Raw genomic sequence first — 21926 nt, forward strand, 5'->3', positions numbered from 1 at the left:
GTGTTGAGATTATATCCATAGCTGGCTAATGTATTAAGTGCAGAGGTGATGGCCACCAGGTCATTGCCTGTAAAGCCAGATAAAACTGCTGGAAAGGCTGCCACTCCAGCAAGGTTAGCGTGTCCTAATAGCCCTGCAGCAGCTGCAGCAGTTGGTAACACTTCAGCAGTGTTTGCATAAGGAGATCCGGTTGGATTGGAATTGGCCACTGGACCTGTGACATTGGCATAACTGATATTGAGACAGCTGCCACTCTGTGGATCCTCTTGTATCTTCTGGATGATAAGTTCAACAGCTTTTCGGTTTTGTTCAGGTTCTCCACTCACAGTGACAACCCTCTCTTGCAAGTTGATCCCATCAGGTTTCTGGGAAAGCTGCACCCAAGCCCCTGACTGCTCCATTATAGCCTTCACTGTAGCACCTCCCTTCCCTATTATCAGACCTGCTGTGCTGTTGGGAACTATAATCTTTACCTGTAATTAAAAAAAATATATATAAATAATACTTCTGCTTTGTGCATAAACACTATAATATTTTTGCTACCCTATAAAAGGAAGGAAAAGAATGAAGCAAGTTAGTTACCATGGTTTAAAAAAAAATATTTAAAAAAAAAAATACAGCTCATCACGCTTTTAATACTCTGTTTCAAATGTACAATACAAAGAATTAGAGATAAATTAACAGCAAAATAATATTTTTCATTCTCCCACACATTGTACTGCTTTCAGCATAGTACATTTCAGACCAAAAGATTAAGCAAGTGCAGATATTCTGCTTGTAAGGAAAGACTGACTTTGATTGTATCAAAGTGAGTGTTTTCATCTGATTCCTCTCTTTCCAGGCTAAGGTAGCAAACCAGCTTCTTAGAAAAAAAGGTGTCTGAAATTCTTTACCTTCCCTTCAAACATCTATAGTAGCAATAATTAAAACCCCACTTGGCTAAAGCAAATAAAACAAATATGGTATAGCATGGACAGGTATTAGTTCGTCTTGAACAGGACATGATCTTGATTATTTAATCTTTTGTCCACAATGGTATACACAAATTCATTATGTGCTACAGTGTATTATTTTTCAGTCTACGGAAATGAAGTTCATCTGAAGAGAGTATATGAACGCTGAAACTTTTGAAAGAATAAAACGTAGTATCTGTAAATCTTAAAAAGTTTATCAAAAAGTCTTCATAAAAAGCATATTTGCCTGTAAATTCTACCTTTCCTCAAAGTTTCAAACGGATACAACCTCATTAAGATCAACACATCAACAAATTTATTCCTTATTGACTTATTGCTATGAGTAAAGAATGACATTCAAGACAGAAATTCAGTATTTATACATATTCTTTGTAGCTTTTGTTTTCTATATACATTTTACAAATAGGTCTCAAAGATTTAATATACCATCTGCTTCATGATATCGAATTGGTTTGATGCTTTATCTTACAAAAATGCATTTTTAGTAGCCTACTGATTCATCCAGGTTTTGCGGACCATATGTGTAGGGATAACATTTTTAAATTTCTCAATCCTTTCAACAAAATGCTATCTAAAATCTCAGCAACAAGTCAATACAAAATACAATTAAAATTTTATTAGCAACATTTTCATTTTACTGCCTCATTAGAAAGTCAAAATAATGGCAAATAAAAAGGCATGCCCTGTAAATAAGCTTTTTCTAATCTTACCCAATTTAGGTATTTCCAGTTGTTATGATAGCATCAAAATAAAATCTTTGAAAATCCAGCTCACTATAAAGTTGAGAAACATTTATATTTTCCACTTGTACAATATGTACAACAAAAACTGTAACACATTTTATTTTCAATAAATTGTTTTACAACATATATAGAATTTTTAATTCCTTAAGAATTTCACATTCATTGACATCAAAAGATGTTCTATGGAATAAATAAAAAAAACATATTAGGCGCTGACTTATTCTAACGGTAACATACTTTTATGTAACGTACTTTTATGTTACCTTTATTCTAAAAGTAACATAAAAGTAACATAAAAGTATGGTATTGAAAAAGTATTTAGCCCACTCATATAATCCTGTAATAATCCTATAAAAACACAAACATCTCAATATGTGTACATACTTACATACATTATTTGTGTATATATACACACACATTGAAATGTTTTTTATATGTGTTTATAGACACACTCATTTTTAAGTCAGGCCACTTCACAGTCATTTTAAAATTCAGTTCAAACTATTTGGTGAATTTTAGGTGGTGATTTTTAGTTTTCCAGTCAGAAAAAGGAGGAAACCATTCTTACATTTGATTTGGTATTTGAGATCCAGTTACAAAATGTATTAACTGCTTGCTCAATAGAAGGAATTTTCAGGTACCTGTTATATACATTTATTTAAGGTTGCTTATTTGTTTTGTTTGGGTCTTTTGTGGATGGTGAGTGGTTTTTTTTTGTTTGTTTTGTTTTTTAACTAACATTCCAAAAATGCAAAGTTGTATAAAAACAGAGTCACTCAGGAAAACTCAATAAAACTGCCAATCTTTTATTGCGTGGCACAGCTTTCATGATTATGGTTTTGTGCCACATATGATTGAAAACTTTTACTGGACTCTATTGATTTAAAGACATACTACTAACAGCTTCCTGAGGAGATTTTGGAAACCGTGGTTTGCCAGATCCTGCTTGGATTCAATGGGCACAGTTCTGACGAAGTTAGGCGTAAGTGCTTATCTGAGTTTAAGAGAAGTAGCTAAGAAGGTATGAAAATATACTCTCATAACCACACATGTGATTGCAGAAGTAACCATAATATTTAATTTCAGGGCAGCATTGTAGCATATTGGTACTGTAATATGGCTATAATTACTCTAATGGTGTAGCAAGATAAAATAATGGTTTAATTGAGCTGGAAAATTAAGAAGGAAATGTTTTGTCTGCAACAAGAAAGATTTTCTCAATAAGAAACTACTACTTTTCCTACTTGACATCACAAAAGTTAATTTGGCTCACCACTAACAGCTCTAGTTGTTCAACAAAATTATCTAATCAGAGGAAAGAGAGAGAATGAGCTCCTCTTTCATACCCATCCACTCACACCTTGTTCAGACATGTTTTTGTAGTTAGCCATATAAACAACATACAAAGTCTGATGCATTTTGGAAAATAAATCTTGGATTTGCTGGATTAATATATGTTTGTCTGCTCCCGAGATAAAGAAAAATACCCTTTTCTAAATATCTGTTTTAGAAACATCAGATTGTGCGTTTTAACTGATAACTCTTCAATTGTTTAGTATAGGAATATACCATGATCATCCTTTCAAATACAAGCCCTGCCATGGTTAATATTTTACCTATTAACATATAGGACATCTTTTAAAAATATACATGTATCAAAAAATAGCCAATATGCACAATCTACTTTATACTAGGATGTGACAGAAAACATTCCAATTAAAATTCAGTTTTAACAGAACATAAATACATCTGTATGCATTTTGCTTTAAACATAAGTAAAATTCTGCTCTTCCTGAAATGGATGGCAACATTTGCATTATTTTGAGATATTCAGTTGTAACATTCTTTTTCTTTTTGTGACAACTGACTGAAAATTTTATTTAAAAAAGGGAAACATACTTTAAAAATCCAAACATAGGAGTTTGTTTTTTTTTTTTCATTTAGGTCATATTAATCTTGCTACCAATTTGTAATTCTCTACCTGTTTCCTGCATTCACTCAGCTTTCCCTGGTTTATATATTGGAATGTTAACTCTTTACAGCAAACACTGACTGTGTTGTATACTAGTACAGTTGTTAGCATATTAGGCCACAGACCTGTAGGTGCCAGTACAACTGAAATAATAGTTTTTGTTGTTTTGTTGAAGCCTAAAATCTGTAAGGTCACTAAGTTACAAGTTATAAAATGATACAACAAAATACTTAAGTCTCGACTCTGGTTATACAAACAGAAACTGAAATCAAAGAGTATCTATCTATCTGGTTTTGTTACCTGCATCACCAGCATCTTAAGTACTTATTGTCTGTCAGGGAAACTGGACAGTGCTCTTACTTCCCTTTCACAGATAAGAAGATCAGACAGTGATTTGGATGCAGATGGGAGGAACCTAACTACTACCCAAAATAAGTGCTCTGAGCTATCCAGTAAAGGTATCTTTGAGACTATTCAGGAAGGTTAGGTTTCTAGGTTTGTGTGTATGCTCCTGGCTATGCTGAAATTTGTGCTGCAAAAAGGAGACTGAGTATCTAAAGCAATTATGAACATAAGCTTAAAATACATGTGCAATTTGATTTTTTTCAAATGCTATAGGGAGAAAAAAACTGGAAGGAACTTGACTTTTATTTCATGCTAAATGGATTTATAAAAATTAAGGATTGCAATTATGATATTTGCTTACTCACAAAGCAAATTAATTACTTCCACAGGCATTACTCTCATCCTATTTTCATTACCATTACCAAGTTCAAAATCAGGCTTAGCAAATTTAACACTTCTACCCTGGAAAGGAATCAAGCTGTAACAAAAGTAAAAGAAACAAAGTAATTCCACTGCATATTTTCACTAATACATTACTATCTTCAAAAGCCTTGACAAAGGTGCAACAGTCCAAGAAACTGTGGTGCTTAAGGACTCAAACTGGAAAGCAATTTGTTGCCGTCAGCTCCCAGCAAAGTCAGCAGAGATTTGGTAAAACTCTGCACTTGGGAAAAGGTTTACTGGTAAATGTGGGATCTCAGCCACTACATTACAGAGGACACAAATCAAATTGCTTTAACTTAGCATTAGTGGCTCATATGCACCCTTGAACGCTGCAAAGTCCTAGACTCCTAAACTCAACTAATTCCTTAATCTTTTTCCATTTACTGACAACCCACTTGCATAACCCCATGCCATACATCATTATCGCCTAGAAGTCCTCTGACTTACCAAACTGCAAGTCCTGGCTCAGTTCTGACAGCGGAATACCATCTACTGTGGAAAGCCAGGTGTTCAGTGATTACGCTATGCTACTTCTCATCCCCTCCCTTATGCTGCAATGAGATAATCTGCACTGAGCAGCTATGAGTGTACAATAACACATGCAAAGTATCTTCATAGGAAGCGGAACAATGACCAAACACTGACACTTTATTTCCTGTCTCCCCAGTCCTCATTTGCACCCCTCTCATGTAAACACCTCCAACTACCTATAGTAAGGTTCACAACCCTTTCACTTTGCTATTACCTTATTTCTTTGCCCTCCTCTCTGATGACGTCCTCTAGTTATATTCTCTCTTCTCACCGTTTTAGGAAGTGGGAGGATGGCAATCACAAACTAACACTTTATGTGCCACCCAGCTGATAAAAAGTATTCAACTGGTGAACTTAGGGGGATGATGAAATGCATGCTGACTGGCTGGACAGCAAAAATTAGTACTTGATGCAGCTGTTATGCCAATTAGAGTAAGCATACATAAGGAGCAAAAAACCACGGCTTTAAGTTTGAAACTCCACATGGTGGTGTGATATATGCCAGCACTAAATTACACCAGAAAAGAAAATGTCTGATTATCCAAACAGCACAATTGGAAAAAAACAAACACAACAATTTGACAATAGAAGAATTTCATTGCATCAGCCTCTCCTTATTCCACCTCAAAGAATTGTTTCTGAAGACTGCAAAGACATTAATGAACAAATATGCTTTTAAATGTGTTATTCAGCTTTACTTTTTTCTCATATTTTCTCATGGTTATAATTTATGCCATGAACCTTCTGCAATAATCCTTTTTTCCTTCTATTAAATGTTTCAACTACTTTTGTAATGTTATTTTATCTTAACAGAGAAACATCTTTACAAAAAAGGTTCCATCTAATGTAATTGTACCTGATCTAGCACATTCTACATTTTAGTCTCTCTAAAGCAAATCACCTGTTTCCTTAAAACTACATTTAAAATTACTATCTCCCATTTTATCTCTTTCTCTATCTTCATTGCTTATCAATTACTTTAAACTCCTTAAAAACTCTATCTGGGCTCTGGATTTTATACCTATGAAAAATTCTATGCTATTTTAGCTGCTCATTTGACTATAGGGTTGGAGTTGATGAGAAGGTATTTCAAAACCACAAGTTTCTATACAGAGCAGTCAATGAAGACTTAAGAGCCATCTAGTTTTTCCCTCTGTGGCAGGCTAAAAGGACTGCTACAATAAGCTTGTATTGTTTGTGAGCAGTCCTGTACCATCCACCCTTAAACTGAAGTGGCAGTGTGATGAAAATCTGGGAGAAAAATCTGGATCAACAAAAGATGTGACAGAAGTCTAGTGGAATCAAGCAGGAAGACAAGAAGCACATTACCAGCAAGATGATGTCTGTATACATTTAGAATTTACAGCTATGCTCCATTGTATCAAGCAACCCTTGAAAAGTCCCTGGCTAAACACCCAATGCAAATCACAAGTTCAAGGCAGAACAAGATAACAAAAGGTCCTATATGTACAGCAGGCAGAAATACCAGGCTGGTCTGGACAGGTGTTTGTTCACGTCAGACTCGGGCTTAGCCTCTGGCAAATCCCTCCTGACTGCACATACATACCCTCAAGAAATTCAGCGGAATTTCTCTGAGTAATTTAAATAGCTCTGGATTGGGTTCCATATGCATGTATGTTGAAATATGAACTTACTTTTCCAGAGGGGTCATGCACTGAATAAATTCCTGGTTTCTGAGTCAAAGAGTATACATTTTCTTTTTAGAGAAAACACTTAGAAAGGATAGATGTCTTTCTAATGGACTGTTCAATATTTAGATTAAAAAGTATGTAAATATCCATAAAAAGAGCAGTTCTTTGTAGATCTTAATGTAAATAAACCTATATCATAGTCTTCATCTTTCCTGGTTATGTTTAAATTCTGTAAATGCCATTCCAATTCAATTTCCCTCTTTCTATAAAAAACGATATCTAGAACTGAAATAGAAAATATTCTATTGTTTGCAGAAAGTATTCTGCAATTGGATCATAGTAAGAGACGAGCTGCTACTTTGTTCCTCAACCTAATGCACTTTTCTAGTCACGTCTGTGGTCCTGAGATTTTCTTCCCATCACAAGCAGTGCATATATTTGTAGAATTTCCTTCATATATTCTATCCACAATTGTTGCAAGATGTCATTTTGCTATTTCTCTATGTTATTTCTTTGTGGTATTCCTGCCCTCATAACTACTGCTTCTTTCAGGTGAAAGCTAAATTAATCCCCTGAATAAATACTATTGCAAGTAAGATGTCCTCAAGTTAAATCATTCTAGCTTATTATAAATACAAAAAATAAACAGTGCAAAAAGATATTATTAAATATTTATTTGTATCTGCCAGTATATTGCAGCAAGAGTTTGGCCTGATTCCCACTCTAATGTTTATTACAAATGTTCATTTTGTTCCAGTTCCCACACCTCCTCTCAGATGAAGCTGCATTTCTAAAGAACATTATTTCATTTTAGTCCTAAAAACTATCATGCAACAGAAACCTTACTTCAGCTTAAATGCTTGGCAATAATTTACATCTAAAATCATGAGGCTTAGAACCTTCAAACTAAGCTGGAGAAAGATTTACTAGAGGAAAGAACGTGTAAGGGTTGTTTTTTTCTTCGCACAGATTGCTGTTTTGGCTTAAATCTAGACCATTTTTCAATTAGTATTTTATATTAAACCTTGACTCTTCAGGGGACTGACAAAAAGTACCTCCCACTTCTTTTAGTTACTACCTAATTATGCTGCTGCCTACTTAGAAGTATCAAAATTAAGATTTTTCTTTCATGCTTTTAACGAAACATGTAATTTGGAATGCAAATTTCTCACAGCAAGGAATTAGCAAATCATGTTTAAACAAGCAAACAAAAAAATTCTCTGGTTCTGCTTTAGTTGCCATTCTATTACCAGTCAGTGTGTAGGCTCTAACTCATAAATAGAAAGGTTTCTTCTCGCAAAAGCAGTTTTTACTAAATGTGTGCACATGCAAGTTGTGTTAAAATTATCAGCATTATGTTAGTTATTCAGGTGGTTGATTTTATGAAATTACCTAGTTCTGAACAAAGTGTTATTAAAAATTTACATATGCATGCACACAAAAAAGTCTATGAGTAGTTTCATGAGTATCCCTCTTGAAAACATCATTCAAAAGTGTGGGAATGGAAGCAAGCAAATTCTCCACGAATTCTCCAACACATACTTTTAATAACATAGAGAACAAACTTAACTTTTCTATTTTTTTCTGTGTAGCATAAAACCAACATCCCATATTTGATGCATTAATGTTTCGTGAGTTTCAAATTACATTTGCAGAGAAGTGTAATGTATTTTGAGTAACTTCAGTTATACTCTTCACATTTTTATAATTAAAACAAGAAAAAATGAGCTGGTTACATACTCAGGTATGCAAGAACAAAAAATCTCAGATTTACACTCAATTGCAAAGTATGTAGTACACATAGAAAATTAGACATCTATACTGATTGTACTATTGTTCACATAGAACATCTTTTAAGAAAGGTGTTTAAGAAAGCAAGAATACAAGCTGCTCTGGCCAGTAAGTCTGAATGACACTTTCAGTGACAGTAGAATGGTAAGCCTATTCTCTAGCTAAATTCACAATAGTTCCCCCTCCTATCAAAAATCACCCTGTTTTCTTTTCCTTATCTAATTTGTCGCATGGTGTTCTACGAACACATGCCAACATTCCACAGCATCAATATGGGTTTCACAAAAGCATTAATATTTACAGTATTACTGAATATAGCAATTTGGGATGCTTCTGACTGGAAGACATCCTATAATGTAAATTTATTACTGGAATTGCAGAAAAGACTCTTCTCTATACAAAATAATCTACATAAAAATATTGTAGATAATAAAATACTTTCTTGATCCTATTAAGAAAAAATCCCATTGTTTTGCATTGGACAGGGTCTAACATATAAACTCATAAAACCCACTCCAGATTCCAAAGATCTTCCCAACACCAAGTGGGGCAAAGTTAGCGTATCCCTTTTTTCATGCTTTGCCATTCACAAAAATTATTGTTACTTTGGCTCCTCATGGATATCAGCTCACTGTCCAAAGAAGCATTGTACTGGTTGCTTTCCTGAGAAATCTTCAGACAAAAGAAGGAAAGTACACAAAAAACTAGGATACTTCATACAACCATACAACAGTTTGGACTGGAAGGATCTTAAAGATCATCTAGTTCCAACACCCCTGCCATGTGCAGGGACATCTTCCACTAGATCAGGCTGCTCAAAGCCCCATCCACCCTGGCCTTGAACACTGCCAGGGATGGGGCATTCACAACTTCTTTGGGCAACCTGGTCCAGTGCCTCATCACCCTCACAGTAAAGTACTTCTTCCTTATATCTAATCTGAATTTACCCTTTTCTAGTTTAAAACCAGTACCCCTTTGTCCTATCACTAAATGCTCTTGTACAAAGTCCCTCTCCAGATTTCCTGTAGGCCCCCTTTAGGTATTGGAGGGCTGCTATAAGGTCTCCCCAGAGACTCCTCTTCTCCAGACTCAACAAGCGCAACTATCTCCGCCTGTCCTTATAAAATAGGTGTTCCAGCCCTCTGATCATTTTAGTGGACCTCCTTTGGACTCATTCCAAAAGGCCCACATCCCTCCTGTGTTGGGACCCCATAGCTGAATGCAGTACTACAGGTGGGGTCTCGTGAGAGAAGAGTAAAGGGGAAGAATCACCCCCCTCGACCTCCTGGCCATTTTCCTTTTGATGCAGCACAGCATACAGTTAGCTTCCTATGCTGCAAGTCTACATTGCCAAGTCATATTGAGCTTCTTGTCAACCAACACCCCCATATTCTTCCCCTCAGGGCTGCTCTCAATCCAGTCCCTGCCCAGCCTGTATTTGTGCTTGGGATTGCCCTGACCCAGGTGCAGAACTTCTAGCCTTCTCAAGAGAAACCTTAAAAGGCTGCATTGATTATCTTCACATGTACTCGCCAGTAGCAGATCAGCCATAAACTTCTTCTGAATCATATATTTTTACTAGAAATCTTGTACATGATGAAAGCAATTAGGGGGAGAAATCCTGTGGCTGAAACATATAGCTCTGATAAGATGGTAATAATAAATCTTGGATGCACTGACACTTAGGAACCCATTTTCCATGAGTTCAAGGAGACTGAGGCTTCCAATATTTTTATAGTGGCTGTGGACCTGCAAGTCCAAGAAAAGCCTATGAGTGTTGTTAAATATGCCTTTGACTAGAGTGGAAATTTTCAAGAATAATATGCAATGTTAACATTACAGAACCTCAAAGCTACTCAATTGTGCCCAATTTTCAGGATAAAGTGATAAATGTGTCTAAAATACACAATGATGTGCTTCTAAAACCAGTGCAGAAAATTACATGTTGTAGTATGTCCTTCAAATTTAGAGGAAAGGATAGCCAATAGAAATATGCAAAGAGATTTGCCATTACTGTGTCAATGACACTTTCTTTGAAGCTGAACAGAACCTGAAAACATGGAAAACTTAAAACATGAAGTTAGAAACACATTGAGATATTCATTCTCTGATATTGCTGGTCAGATTACAGCATTATTTTAACAGCATTCTAAACTTCATCCAAATTCATTTAGGATTCAAATTTAAAATCAAAATCACATTTTAGTACTCCACATAAAAATGTCCAAAACCAATCTCTGAAAACTACATCTTAGAATTAATCTATTCTAGTTTTCAGATTATCTTGGACAAAGTTGATTTCTACAAGGTATGTAGCACATTTATTTGGCGATTCAGAAAAAGGAAAAAAGTCTAAGTTCTCTATGCTATCTGCAAGAGGCCTCTCTTTTCAAAGCTGTCAAAATAAGGTGATTCAGCAGAGCCATTTAAATTCTGTGGTATGGAATAAAAAGGATTTCTCAGGACAGTTAAGAAAAGTCACGTCCCTTCTTGCTCAAAACTTCAGATCTTTTTTGTGGGAGGTGAAAAGAAAAAGAGTTTGATGATCAGCCATAGGAACTTTATGGTTACTCCTATCAAGAGGTTTGTGATTTCCAAAGAGGGTACTGCTATCTATTCTGGTAATTTGAAACATGAAAAGAAAAAAAAAAAAATTTGAAGCCTCAAGTGAGAAGCTGTTGGACTGAACAAAACGGTGGAGATTGAAAGAAGACGGTAAAAGAAAGTGCAACTGGCTTTTACCTAGAACCTGAAACACCTTGTTATTCTGAACTAAGAAATAAGGCAGACCCCAAGAATATAATAGACAGTATAGAAACAATACAATAAAGATCAGAAGGGTATGTAAATTAATATCAAAACATCAAATTTGTATTTCAGAAGAAATATAGCAATATAAATCACCCTTCAACATTTACTAGGACTTGTCATGTAGTAATAGAGCAATTTTTTTTTATTTTTCTGTGACAGATATGGTGATAAATTCTGCTAAACACACTTTTTTTGACTGATAGATGACAGCAAAAATTTAGTTTTTAATTGCTTCAGTTCCTCACAGCTACTATAATATTTTAGAACCACGCATCAGTAGTTTCTCCTGATCCTTGCTTAGACTTTGTACATATAGGGATAGAACATTATTCCTAAGATTTAGCAGTAGGTGTAAGCCTTTATATAAGTATGTGGCCATTCAGCCACTGTTTCTCTAATAGCAATTAAAAAAATCCTACACATTCATGATTATTTTTTGGGGGGACTTAAGAGTTCCATCAATTCAACTTTTAACTGATCACAATTATTTCTTTGAGAGAGAAGACCCTTGGAGGAAATTACTAAAGAAGGCTTTTTTGATTGTGAGTGATTAAAAGTTGTGAAATGGAATCCTGTATACTGACAAAAAACAGAGCCCAAGATAGGATGAATGGAGGACAGTAGGAAATGGATCAGAAACACAAGTGAATGTACTCCAGCTGGAATACACCACACCACCAGTGCTGGAAAAGCATGCGGCAAAAGTAAGCATTCAGCCAGTCAATGCTGTTAAAATACCAAACCCCAAGAGTTTTGTACCACTGATCCACCTCAATCTCATCAAGCACTCATTTAAGAAACTCCTAGTGATGATTCATTGCCAGTTTCAAATTACGGCTGCATGCTCATGTCCTTTTTTCTTGAATGTTTCCTTCATAATCTTGTAACAAAGAATTTCTGAATTGCTGATCAGGAATATAATTACTCTGTGTAAAAACTCCTCAAAGTCCATTATGTAAAGTATTCTAACTTGAATGAAAAGGAAGAGTGGAAGGTACCTTGTCAGGTCTAGGCACTAAACTGTGAAGACAAAATATTTTCCTAGAAGCAATACAAATACAACTTTTTTTCATGAGTTCTGTACTACTTAGTAAATAGCAGCTTTCCTTCAGACATAAACAAGTAATAAGATGGTAGAGCAAGTTTTTAAAATGAGTAAGATTTTAAACACAAAAATCTAGCTGGGCACACAATTTGGAAAAAGAAATAAACAACAAACAAGAAAGCAAAGTCCTTTTTACAATTCCCATTGCCATAAGAGTTGATGCAAAAGGATAGAGAATCATAAATACATGAAGTAAATCCCAAACCACCTGAATGTATCACTACTATATATATATACACACACACACACATTTTTTTATATATATCTACACACACACACTTCTATACTATACATATATACTTCTATGTATGACTTTATAATACTTGACTACTTTTAAGGAGAAACAGTCATATTGCATTTAGTATCTAACCAATAACTCCAGTTCAGAAAGTATAGAAGCTATTTATTCAGTACTGCCTCTTTAAGTTGTTTGTTTACAATTCAACTAATTCTGAAAAACCTTCTAAGAACAATTAGGAAAAACAAATGCCATGTTTTGAATGGAGCCATCCCTTCTCCCTAAGCCCATCATGTATTAGAATCGCACAGCTGCAGTCATGTCAGACAGGAGTGTACTTATGCACGTAACCAAAAGAAAGCTCTACACGTTACAAGACCACGGTATAAAACCCCTTTTCTGTTATGGAATTATTTCAAGAGATTCTCCAAACTTTCTTTGAAGCCAAATTTCTGCTCTTAATAGTATTATTTAAATAATATATCTTTTAACTGAGAAATATCTTTTGTCTTCTGTCTATATTTAGCTACACATACAGAGAATAAGAATTGACAGAACAAGGCATTTTTAATGGTGTATCTTGACCTACCCTGTCCTCAGTTATGCACATGCACTTTACCTGCAGATCACAAAATTGTAAGGTAAAACAAAGGATAAAGCTTATAACATCACCTAATATGCATAAAGTAAGCATGGTGGAATGAAAAATTACTTGCTACATTTATAACTGTAATGAATATGGCAAACTGCAACCAACAGATGATAGAAGATGGGTGCACTGTTTCTAAATGAACACCTTTGAGTTTTCATGGCCATAATTAAAATAGCAATAAACCCTAACATCCCCTTCTACATTATTTGTAATTAATATCCTGGGATAATTATTCTGTTCTCCATTCTTTGCAGCAAAAGGAGACACAAATGCGTTAAAATCCTTGTGGTAACCCCATTAATATTTCAGCTCAGTGAAACCAAGAGCAGATTTATTCATGTTCTGACCCACAGATTGTTCTGTGTAGCTTCACAGTGTTTCTCACCGTAGGAATGGTGAAAAACAGAATGAAATTTGGCTTATGAAAAAATTCATCTAGATAGACCAGATACATATGTAGATTAACGGTATCAAGGGCCATGGCTACTTTGCACCCCTGGCTTTGCAAAAGACAATCAGTAGCAGAGGCTTGATCCTTTGTATTGACTGTTGCTTAACTATTAAAAAATTTGGTGTAGCAAGAACTACACAGTGACATTTGAGGGGAGGATCTCTCATGGGTGTCATGTGAGAATTGTTTCCAAGTGAGAAAGAAAAGACAGTTGAAGATTAAACATTAAATAACTGTATCTCTCTAGGTCATAAAACATAGTAATCACCAGAAATGTTTTTTTTTAGAAAAAGGATGTAGTTTCACTAATGGCTGGTATTGCCGAACTTTATGAACACTACTACAGGACTCCATAGCTCTTTAACGCTAATCAAAGTCTTCTTACAAGACAATTCCTCTCAAAGTCTGACATTACATCTCAGGCAAAAATCAGAAACCAGAAAAGGTAATACCAAACTGCTGGTCTCAGGACATATATCAGTAACTACAATTAACTATAAATAACTACACTTAAGTGGTTGGCTCAGAACTTAACATTCACCCAATTTCTACGTATACGTTTAATTTATATGTATATCTGTTTTCTGGTTTACCCTTCTGTAAAATTGTAGTTATACTTTTTTAATCAAGATAGCCACAATGAAATAGCAACTACTGCTGGAAGATAGAACACTGGAGTAAGTGGAGGCAATGACACAGATTAGCAATTATTTCAGTAAACAAACAAATGAAATGGGCTAGTTATGAAAGTCAACATAGCTTATCAACAAAAGCAATAATTACAAGAGATGAGTAAAAGTACAATTGCATGTTCCTTCTTAAATGCAAAGATCCTGGATTTACCAGGATACCAAATTTGGCTCAGTGGGGAAAAGTGTATATATTTATCATTAACCCACATATTTGCAAACTATACTGTCTCCAAACACCAGTACACTGCTTATATTTCTCATACAACAAGAATCTATGGAGCGAAATTTCATTAAAATAAACTATCTAAAATTAAGTAGCAACTTTTAACATTTTATTAAGCCTTACAAAAGTAAACACAGGCAATATTTGAATATAGATAACTTGCACATATTAATAATTTTGGCTAGATAATCAGCTGATATAAACATACACATGGAAAAAGACTCTATGGAAACTGAAGCTGCGTTGCACAAATGTTTTATATGGATGTATTTGCACATATACATTACACTTTTTTTATATCTAATGACATATATGTAATTCTTTGTTTGCATAAACTTTGAAAAATACCTTTCCAAGAGTAAATCTGGAGGCAGCATTCTCGTAAGTTAGATTTAAATCTCTCATTTTAAAGATACACTGAAACAAAATCTGCATGTAACTCTTGCCCTGATGTCAACTCCTGTGCACATTATATGCATACTTTTCAGCTTTCACAGATTACAATTTATTTTTATTTTGAGAAAAGATACTAGCAAACACAAAAATAAAAATTAAAAAAGAAATAAACTGATCTAAATGCAATAAAGGTGAGGAAATCAACAGATTTACTAACCAGTTTTGATTTCATCACACATTTGTCCCTTTTTATTATTTAACAAATGTTTACTGTGAACCTCTTTTCAGACAGAGCTCAAAAAATGCATTATAAATCATAAACTCAAACTTTACATAAAATCATATACAATCTCAATTACAGTCTTTTATTAGTATTACTATGTGATATTATTGCTAACAAAGGGTTTTATTTTACTTTTCAACAGCAAAAAATAAGTTATACTTCAAATAAAATTAGTATTTTATTAATTTTGAAATGACAAAATATTCATGGTGATGTTAAGAAGCACTAACTTTACTGAGCACTCTGACATTCAAATTGACAAGTTTATGCTCTTTCAATTTTATTGATTTTGCTTATCATCAAAATAAGGGCCTTCTGTATTAGTAGTGTGAATAGGACAATTAGTAGTATAATAAACATTTTGTATTTCAGGAGATACAGAATCATCTAACAGTTAGGGTTCGAAGGGACCTAAAAGGTTATATAATTCAAACACCCTGCCATGGGCAGGGACACCTTCCACTAGACCAGGTTGCTCAAAGCAAAAATAGTTTTATAATAAACCATACAAGAAATATCTAAATTAATTCTTAAATTCAGATTTAACTTCCATCCCATCAAAGTTGTAATCTCCTCCTTTTATTATCCTTATTCACATGTGTTCCTATTAATGTAAAGTAGGCATAACTTACAATTTTCTAGAAATTGCATGCCATAAAGACAATGCTCAGTGTATGAATATTCATTGTGTACAGCCAATCAGTGTTTACTGTAAATGTTAAAACGTAGCATTAATTACTTAATTACTTTTGACATAATTAAAGCAGGCAATTAAATTAAAAACTCTTAAGTGCTCAAATACAGGTGAAATTTAACCTGTGAAATGTCTTTAACAAATGGCTATGTTATTTCCTTCTGTTTCTAAACGTGAAAGTGATAATACTGGTTTTAGACAATATTTACATATTTATTCTACTAAAAATTTTGAATGTATTACGACCAATAAATATTCTGCGGAGATCTACTTATAACTTGTTTTCTTTTTTTCCCTCATCACTTCAATTATACATGAGCGTGGTCTGCAGACAATCTGATGGAATTGTATTTTGCTTTACTTCTCTTTGCTAAAGAATTAATCACAGTTTAATCATTAATTTTAATGAACAGTTTTATTCCATAAAGCAGTAACACTTTAAAAGATCTTACATGGAGACTGCATTTCAGTATCTCATGGGTAGGGGGCAGATGTTAATTTATTATCACAATTCTTCCTATTACTATTAAGAGAATAAAGTGGATCAAAATATTCTTACTTCCTTTCTGTTTTGGTTAAGTGAATAATGAAAATAACCATAAAATGCTGAGAAGCACGGAGATCATTTATTAAGTTACTAGAAACATGAAAGAAGTATTTCACCGCAGTAGAACTTCCAAAGTGCAGGCTTTCAAAAAACTTTAAAGAAACAGAAATCTAAACCATACTTTTGTAACTCTATCCAAATCATAGGTGCCAAGTTCAACTGAATGAATAATTTGTCATATACATGTTTATTATCGCTGAAGAAGAGTCCAAAAAGGTAACAGACCAGTGACTCAGCCCCTGGGCATTTCTAAGAATGCTTATTAGAGCCTATGGTCAGGACCCTTCCACTGATTGACTATTTGCAAACTATGTCTCTGAAAAACTGTAATTTATTTTCAGAAAAAAAGCCCCCAAAAAACAAACTCAAACCACCAAACCCAAAATGAAAGAGTGTGAAAATACCTACAGGCACAAAACTAGGGGCAAATACTGCTTCTGAATGAGATGCAGTTACATTCTGTTTTGACTGCATAGTGCAGGTATTGACTGACTATCTTAAGTCTATGATGCTATGCTATGGGCAAAGATCTCAACAGATGATGCACCTTGTCTCTGGAAGAGAAAAAACCTCCCACCTCTTACTCCCTACAGTTCAGTAAGTCAACCAGCTTCCTTCCATGATTTGCATACAAACAACACTCCTTTTTCACTCAAATGAAGCAGACCCCCACTTTAATTGGTGGGTTTGTTTTACATCTATGTATGACCAACGATGTGACGAATCCTCAAAGTATGCAAAAGACAGACAGTGCATCTAGCATACAGCTTGCAGAACAGTGCAGTGCACTGCTGCGCTATTCCTACAAACAGCTTGTGGAAGTTACAATGTTTCAGATGGCACAAAGAAAACATTAACTAACATATGCTCAAAGCAGGATCTTCTAGGGCTAGGCTAACCATGTCTCACCCAACTTACCTCTGACATGTGAGAAAAATATGGTATTGCATTTTCTACCTTATAGTCTGTGCTGTAGAGGATCTGTCCTGGTGTGACAGTAAGCTCTGTAGCCTCAGTGCTTCTTTCCACATTCTCATATTCTTGATCACATAAATTCTCAACTCCCCAAGAGCTGCTAAATTAAATTTTGAGTAGTTGAAAACTTAAAAGTCTAACCTTCATGTGACTGATACAGTACACAGCAGAAAAAAAGCAACAGTCATCCAGATTGGCATTCTGGAAATTGCTCTGACATTCTGTTTTCTGCTTGTTCAGCAGCAAAGACTGCAGTAAGTGACTCTTCGTCTGTGTACTTTTAGAACATGGTTGGCTTTTTTTCCCAACAGTAGTTCGGAATGACACAGTATGTCACCAAACCTAATCATTAAGAACTTGAAGTCAAAGATAATCTTGGTTAGACCACAGAGTTATATGCCGCCAACTTTCACTCTAACTTACATAGGCTGTAACTTGAACATGGAAATATCTGGCACTTCATAACACGCTGCTTATTTTTATTTTGTATTGATAAAAGAAGTATGCTTAAAACTGCTGGAACAAAAAAAAAAGAAAAAATTAAACACCCTCTTGCACATGACATTTGAAGACCTTTATCATATTTTGACAAATAGAAAAATGTGTATTCGCCAACTTTTATGGGTTTAATGATCCCTTTTCATAAGCAGATAGGACTTTTTCTTAGTACAAGGACATGGACAAATGCCAAAACCTACATATCACATCTACAAATATCCCTAAGTGAAAGAACATCATCTTTAACTACAGTGCAAGATTTTTAAGTAGGACTTGAATAAGATATCCATGCACGCCTAAGGAAAAATCCATTCAGTCCTTTTTACATGTTCACTCCAAAATATTTTAAGGTGAAAAAACATTAGAAATCATAAGCATACAGGGAAATATAATGATAACTGTTCTCCCAAATCTCAGAATGTTCACAGAAGTGATACTGATTTCAAAATAAATTAATGAGATCAAAAGCAGGCTTCACTAAAGTCACACTAAAATAGAATTTATGCATTTTCTAAATCACTTAAGTATGTTTCCAAAATTTTACTCTTATTCACTTCCTTTGATGAGTTCTGAAACTAATGACTAACCTAAGGATTAAAGCCAGTGATCGCCTAAGTCTTCAGAATTGCACAACAGGGGTGACCTTATAATATCTTGTTAAAATCTGTTCTCTTACAAGAAAGTAAATTTTGCCCTTGTTCTAATTTTTTTTTTTCCCAAGCTTTACTTTTACATTTTATCTATGGGGGTAAACAACAAAAGATCTAATAACCAGGTAGAGTTCAAAACATGAGGAGAAATTGATTTAAGACTTTTATCCAATTTAATTGAAAAGGAATAGTCATCATGTCCCTTACACTGAGAAAGTTTATCCTTTCCAAGAGGGGATAAAATAGGAAGCTAACTGATTCTTTTTAAGCATAAAATCAAAACAAGATAGACTAACATGGAATCACATTTTTACTTACAGGACTGTAAGTGGCAGATCATTCATGACATCCTGTGAATGATATGCCAGTAGCATCCAGAAGTCACATCTTTCCCCATCACTCATGAATGCTTCTGACATTTGCTTTATATTTAAGAAAGGAACAATAAACAGTGGTTGGAACTAGATGATCTTTAAGGTCCCTTCCAACCCAAACCATTCTACAATTATATGATAAAACTGTTGTGTGGTGGGAGACAGAAGAAAGAAAACAAATAAATCAGTATAGGGAATATGAAAATAATTACCTACACAGTTGTCCAAAGGGGAAAAATTGAAACAGACAAGAAAAATAATAAAATTTAAATTTGTATGTAAGATCTTTAAAAATTGTTATTTAAGGATCTTTATAGCATATAAAAAAATTATGGTTTAAGGAGACAATGCAAAGTGCTAAGCTCAGATACTGCAAAACATTGAGGAAAAAGCAGTTGAAGAACAAGAGAAGTATAATAAAAGTATTAAACTGAGAACCAGAAAAAAAAATGTCTACAGTTAGTCTATGGCATACAGGCTAATTCTGCTTAGTGTTTAGCCATGAAAGGAAGCATTTCAGCTGAAAAGCAATAGGAAAGGTTACCTCTGGAGCACTGGAACCTCTACTGGAGTCCTCTTAATTGAACAGAGGAATAATTCTCCCTAGCCCTTTCTTGATAGGCCATCTCAAAAATTATTTATTGTGTGCTGTCCACAGTGTGCCACAGGCAACTTGTGCTCAAAAAAGGAACTCTGCCTTTTCATTAAATTGAAACAAAAATTGCACTTTATAGAGATATGAATTTACAATCGATAACATTATATACAAATTTGAAATGTACCTTTTTTTCTCACACTAGAAAGACACGGGGTTTTCTAACTAATGTAGGCACTTTTATTCAACCTTGTTACAATGTACAGTGTTCAGTAGGGAGGAGTCAAAATTATTACTGGGTAAGCCTGTGATACCAATAGCAGACCTAAACAAAAAAACTCTGAAAGTGAAGTTAAATAACTATTGAAACTGAAGAGGAAAGTCCTTGCAGAAATGTAACTAAAAAGATAAACTGTGTTGAGAAATAACATGAAGATTTGTTCTGTAGGGGGCAAAAGTTTGGGGACCTTCCAGAAAATGTCAGCAAAATACAGAGCCTATTTCTTCAACTCTATTCCCCTAAACTTCATTATAAGGTTCTTCTAGTTAAATAGTTCTCAATACCATTGTCACATCAAAACTGATTTCCTTTTCATGCATCTACATGTGAATAAATAAATGGTTTGATGCCATAATTAGAAGAGTGCATTTGTTTAACATATTAACAATGCTATATTTGCGGTCTTCATGTATTTATAATTTTAAAATCCAGTGTACAAAATTCTTTCGTGACAGGTCTGTGTGAAACATTTTCCATTAGATGAAGTGTCTTTCAAAGAGTGCATAACTTTTGTGCATGGAACTTGGATATCTTTCTCTGGGTGTAAATAAAACGGTTGTATTCATCAATGACCCACCTGACAGGTTGAAACTGTAAAACTGTTATCTCACAGAGAACTACCATGGCAAATGTTCTGAACAATCAAATTGAAATAATAAAAGTTTTTTAATTCTACAGAGCCTTTTATCAGAATTCTAAATAACTTTATATTGACTTTGGTTTTAAACACATGGTACTGAGATTTGGACAGATCTAGTAATAGACCCAGCATCAGTCAACCTGTGACAGACCTAAAAAGAAAACAGATTTGCTTAATACCACTGTAAGAAATTACATTAAAATTAGGGAATTAAAATTAGATTAATATTGTGGTTAAAATATCAGAGATGCAGTATCTTAACCCTCCCATCAAATTATCAAAGGCGCATAGTCATAGTATCTTGATGGCCTATCTAGGATCCTGGGATCATCATTAAAATTCACTATTTGTACTTTAAAATTAATCTATTGATAAAAACTCTATAATTTGATTATTATACATATTTAAAATTCCATGTCCTAACGATAACAGAAGACTAAAATAAAGCTTTCTTTCCTATTCTTCTTCCACCTCCCACAACATATGTATTAAGAATAAGTGATATGAGTTCATCAACCCTTCAAAAGCTGTCAGTATGCTTTACAGAGAGCCTCTATTTTCAGATTCTACCTCTTTATCAGGAATGAAAAGATTACAATTTTGCAAGTCATTTTATAGACAGCAATAGGACTGACTCCTCCTTAAAGTCAGAAAGAGGGAGACCAATCCTTACAATCCTTACAGTTTAGAGATATTAATTAATTCCCCAGTTTCTCATTACGTCTACTATTATATTCCATTGCAAGCTACAGATTTTGCATAAAATAAAGAGATAAGACAAAAGTACAAATCCCTAATACCAAGACTGTAACAGCTATATACTTGCACTATGCCTGTTGGGTACAGTCAGTACCAAGAAAAAAGGCTCAGTCCCATCATGTAAAAAGGCAGAAAAGTATTATTTATGACAAATATTATGGTGACCAGATGACGCAGATATGCTCCACAAAAACTGTAAACCTTGAGGACTGAATAGGCAAATCCTACACCTATCCGCACTCTACAAAATTTATATTAAAGTATACTAAATGATAGAATAAGGGTTTCAAGTGCAGGAACAAAGTAGTAAAACAGAAGGTATAATTGCAAAAAATGCAAATGTCACGGGAAAAAATAGTGTTTTAAAGAAGTAAAAATAAAAGAAGGCTTATATCATAAGTTCATAACACAAAATTTGTGATGATAAATCCTATCACATTACTGAATTTAAGCCTACCTAAATTACAAAGGAAGAGGAAAGGCCTCCTACCTATCACTCTCCTGACTCACTTGAAAGTGGGAATATGCATTTTGGCCTTTTATTCTCTTAA

The 21926-nt window shown here is 34.3% G+C and overlaps 1 protein-coding gene across 4 annotated transcripts in view; it reads right to left on the reverse strand.

Annotated features, from left to right (window-relative positions):
- NOVA1 (NOVA alternative splicing regulator 1) overlaps positions 1-21926 on the reverse strand; it is a 148466-nt gene that overhangs the window by 2601 nt on the left and 123939 nt on the right. For all 4 annotated transcript variants that reach the window (XM_061463440.1, XM_061463439.1, XM_061463438.1 and 1 more), the window contains one exon: positions 1-473. This exon is cut by the window's left edge and continues 2601 nt beyond it. In XM_061463440.1, coding sequence (XP_061319424.1) covers positions 1-473 — 473 coding nt within the window. The remainder of the gene's footprint in view (positions 474-21926) is intronic.

Source organism: Pezoporus flaviventris, unplaced genomic scaffold, assembly GCF_033815535.1.
Source record: "Pezoporus flaviventris isolate CSIRO_AGI_PZ_B2104156 unplaced genomic scaffold, CSIRO_AGI_Pfla_v1 ptg000036l, whole genome shotgun sequence".
Taxonomy (NCBI): domain Eukaryota; kingdom Metazoa; phylum Chordata; class Aves; order Psittaciformes; family Psittacidae; genus Pezoporus; species Pezoporus flaviventris.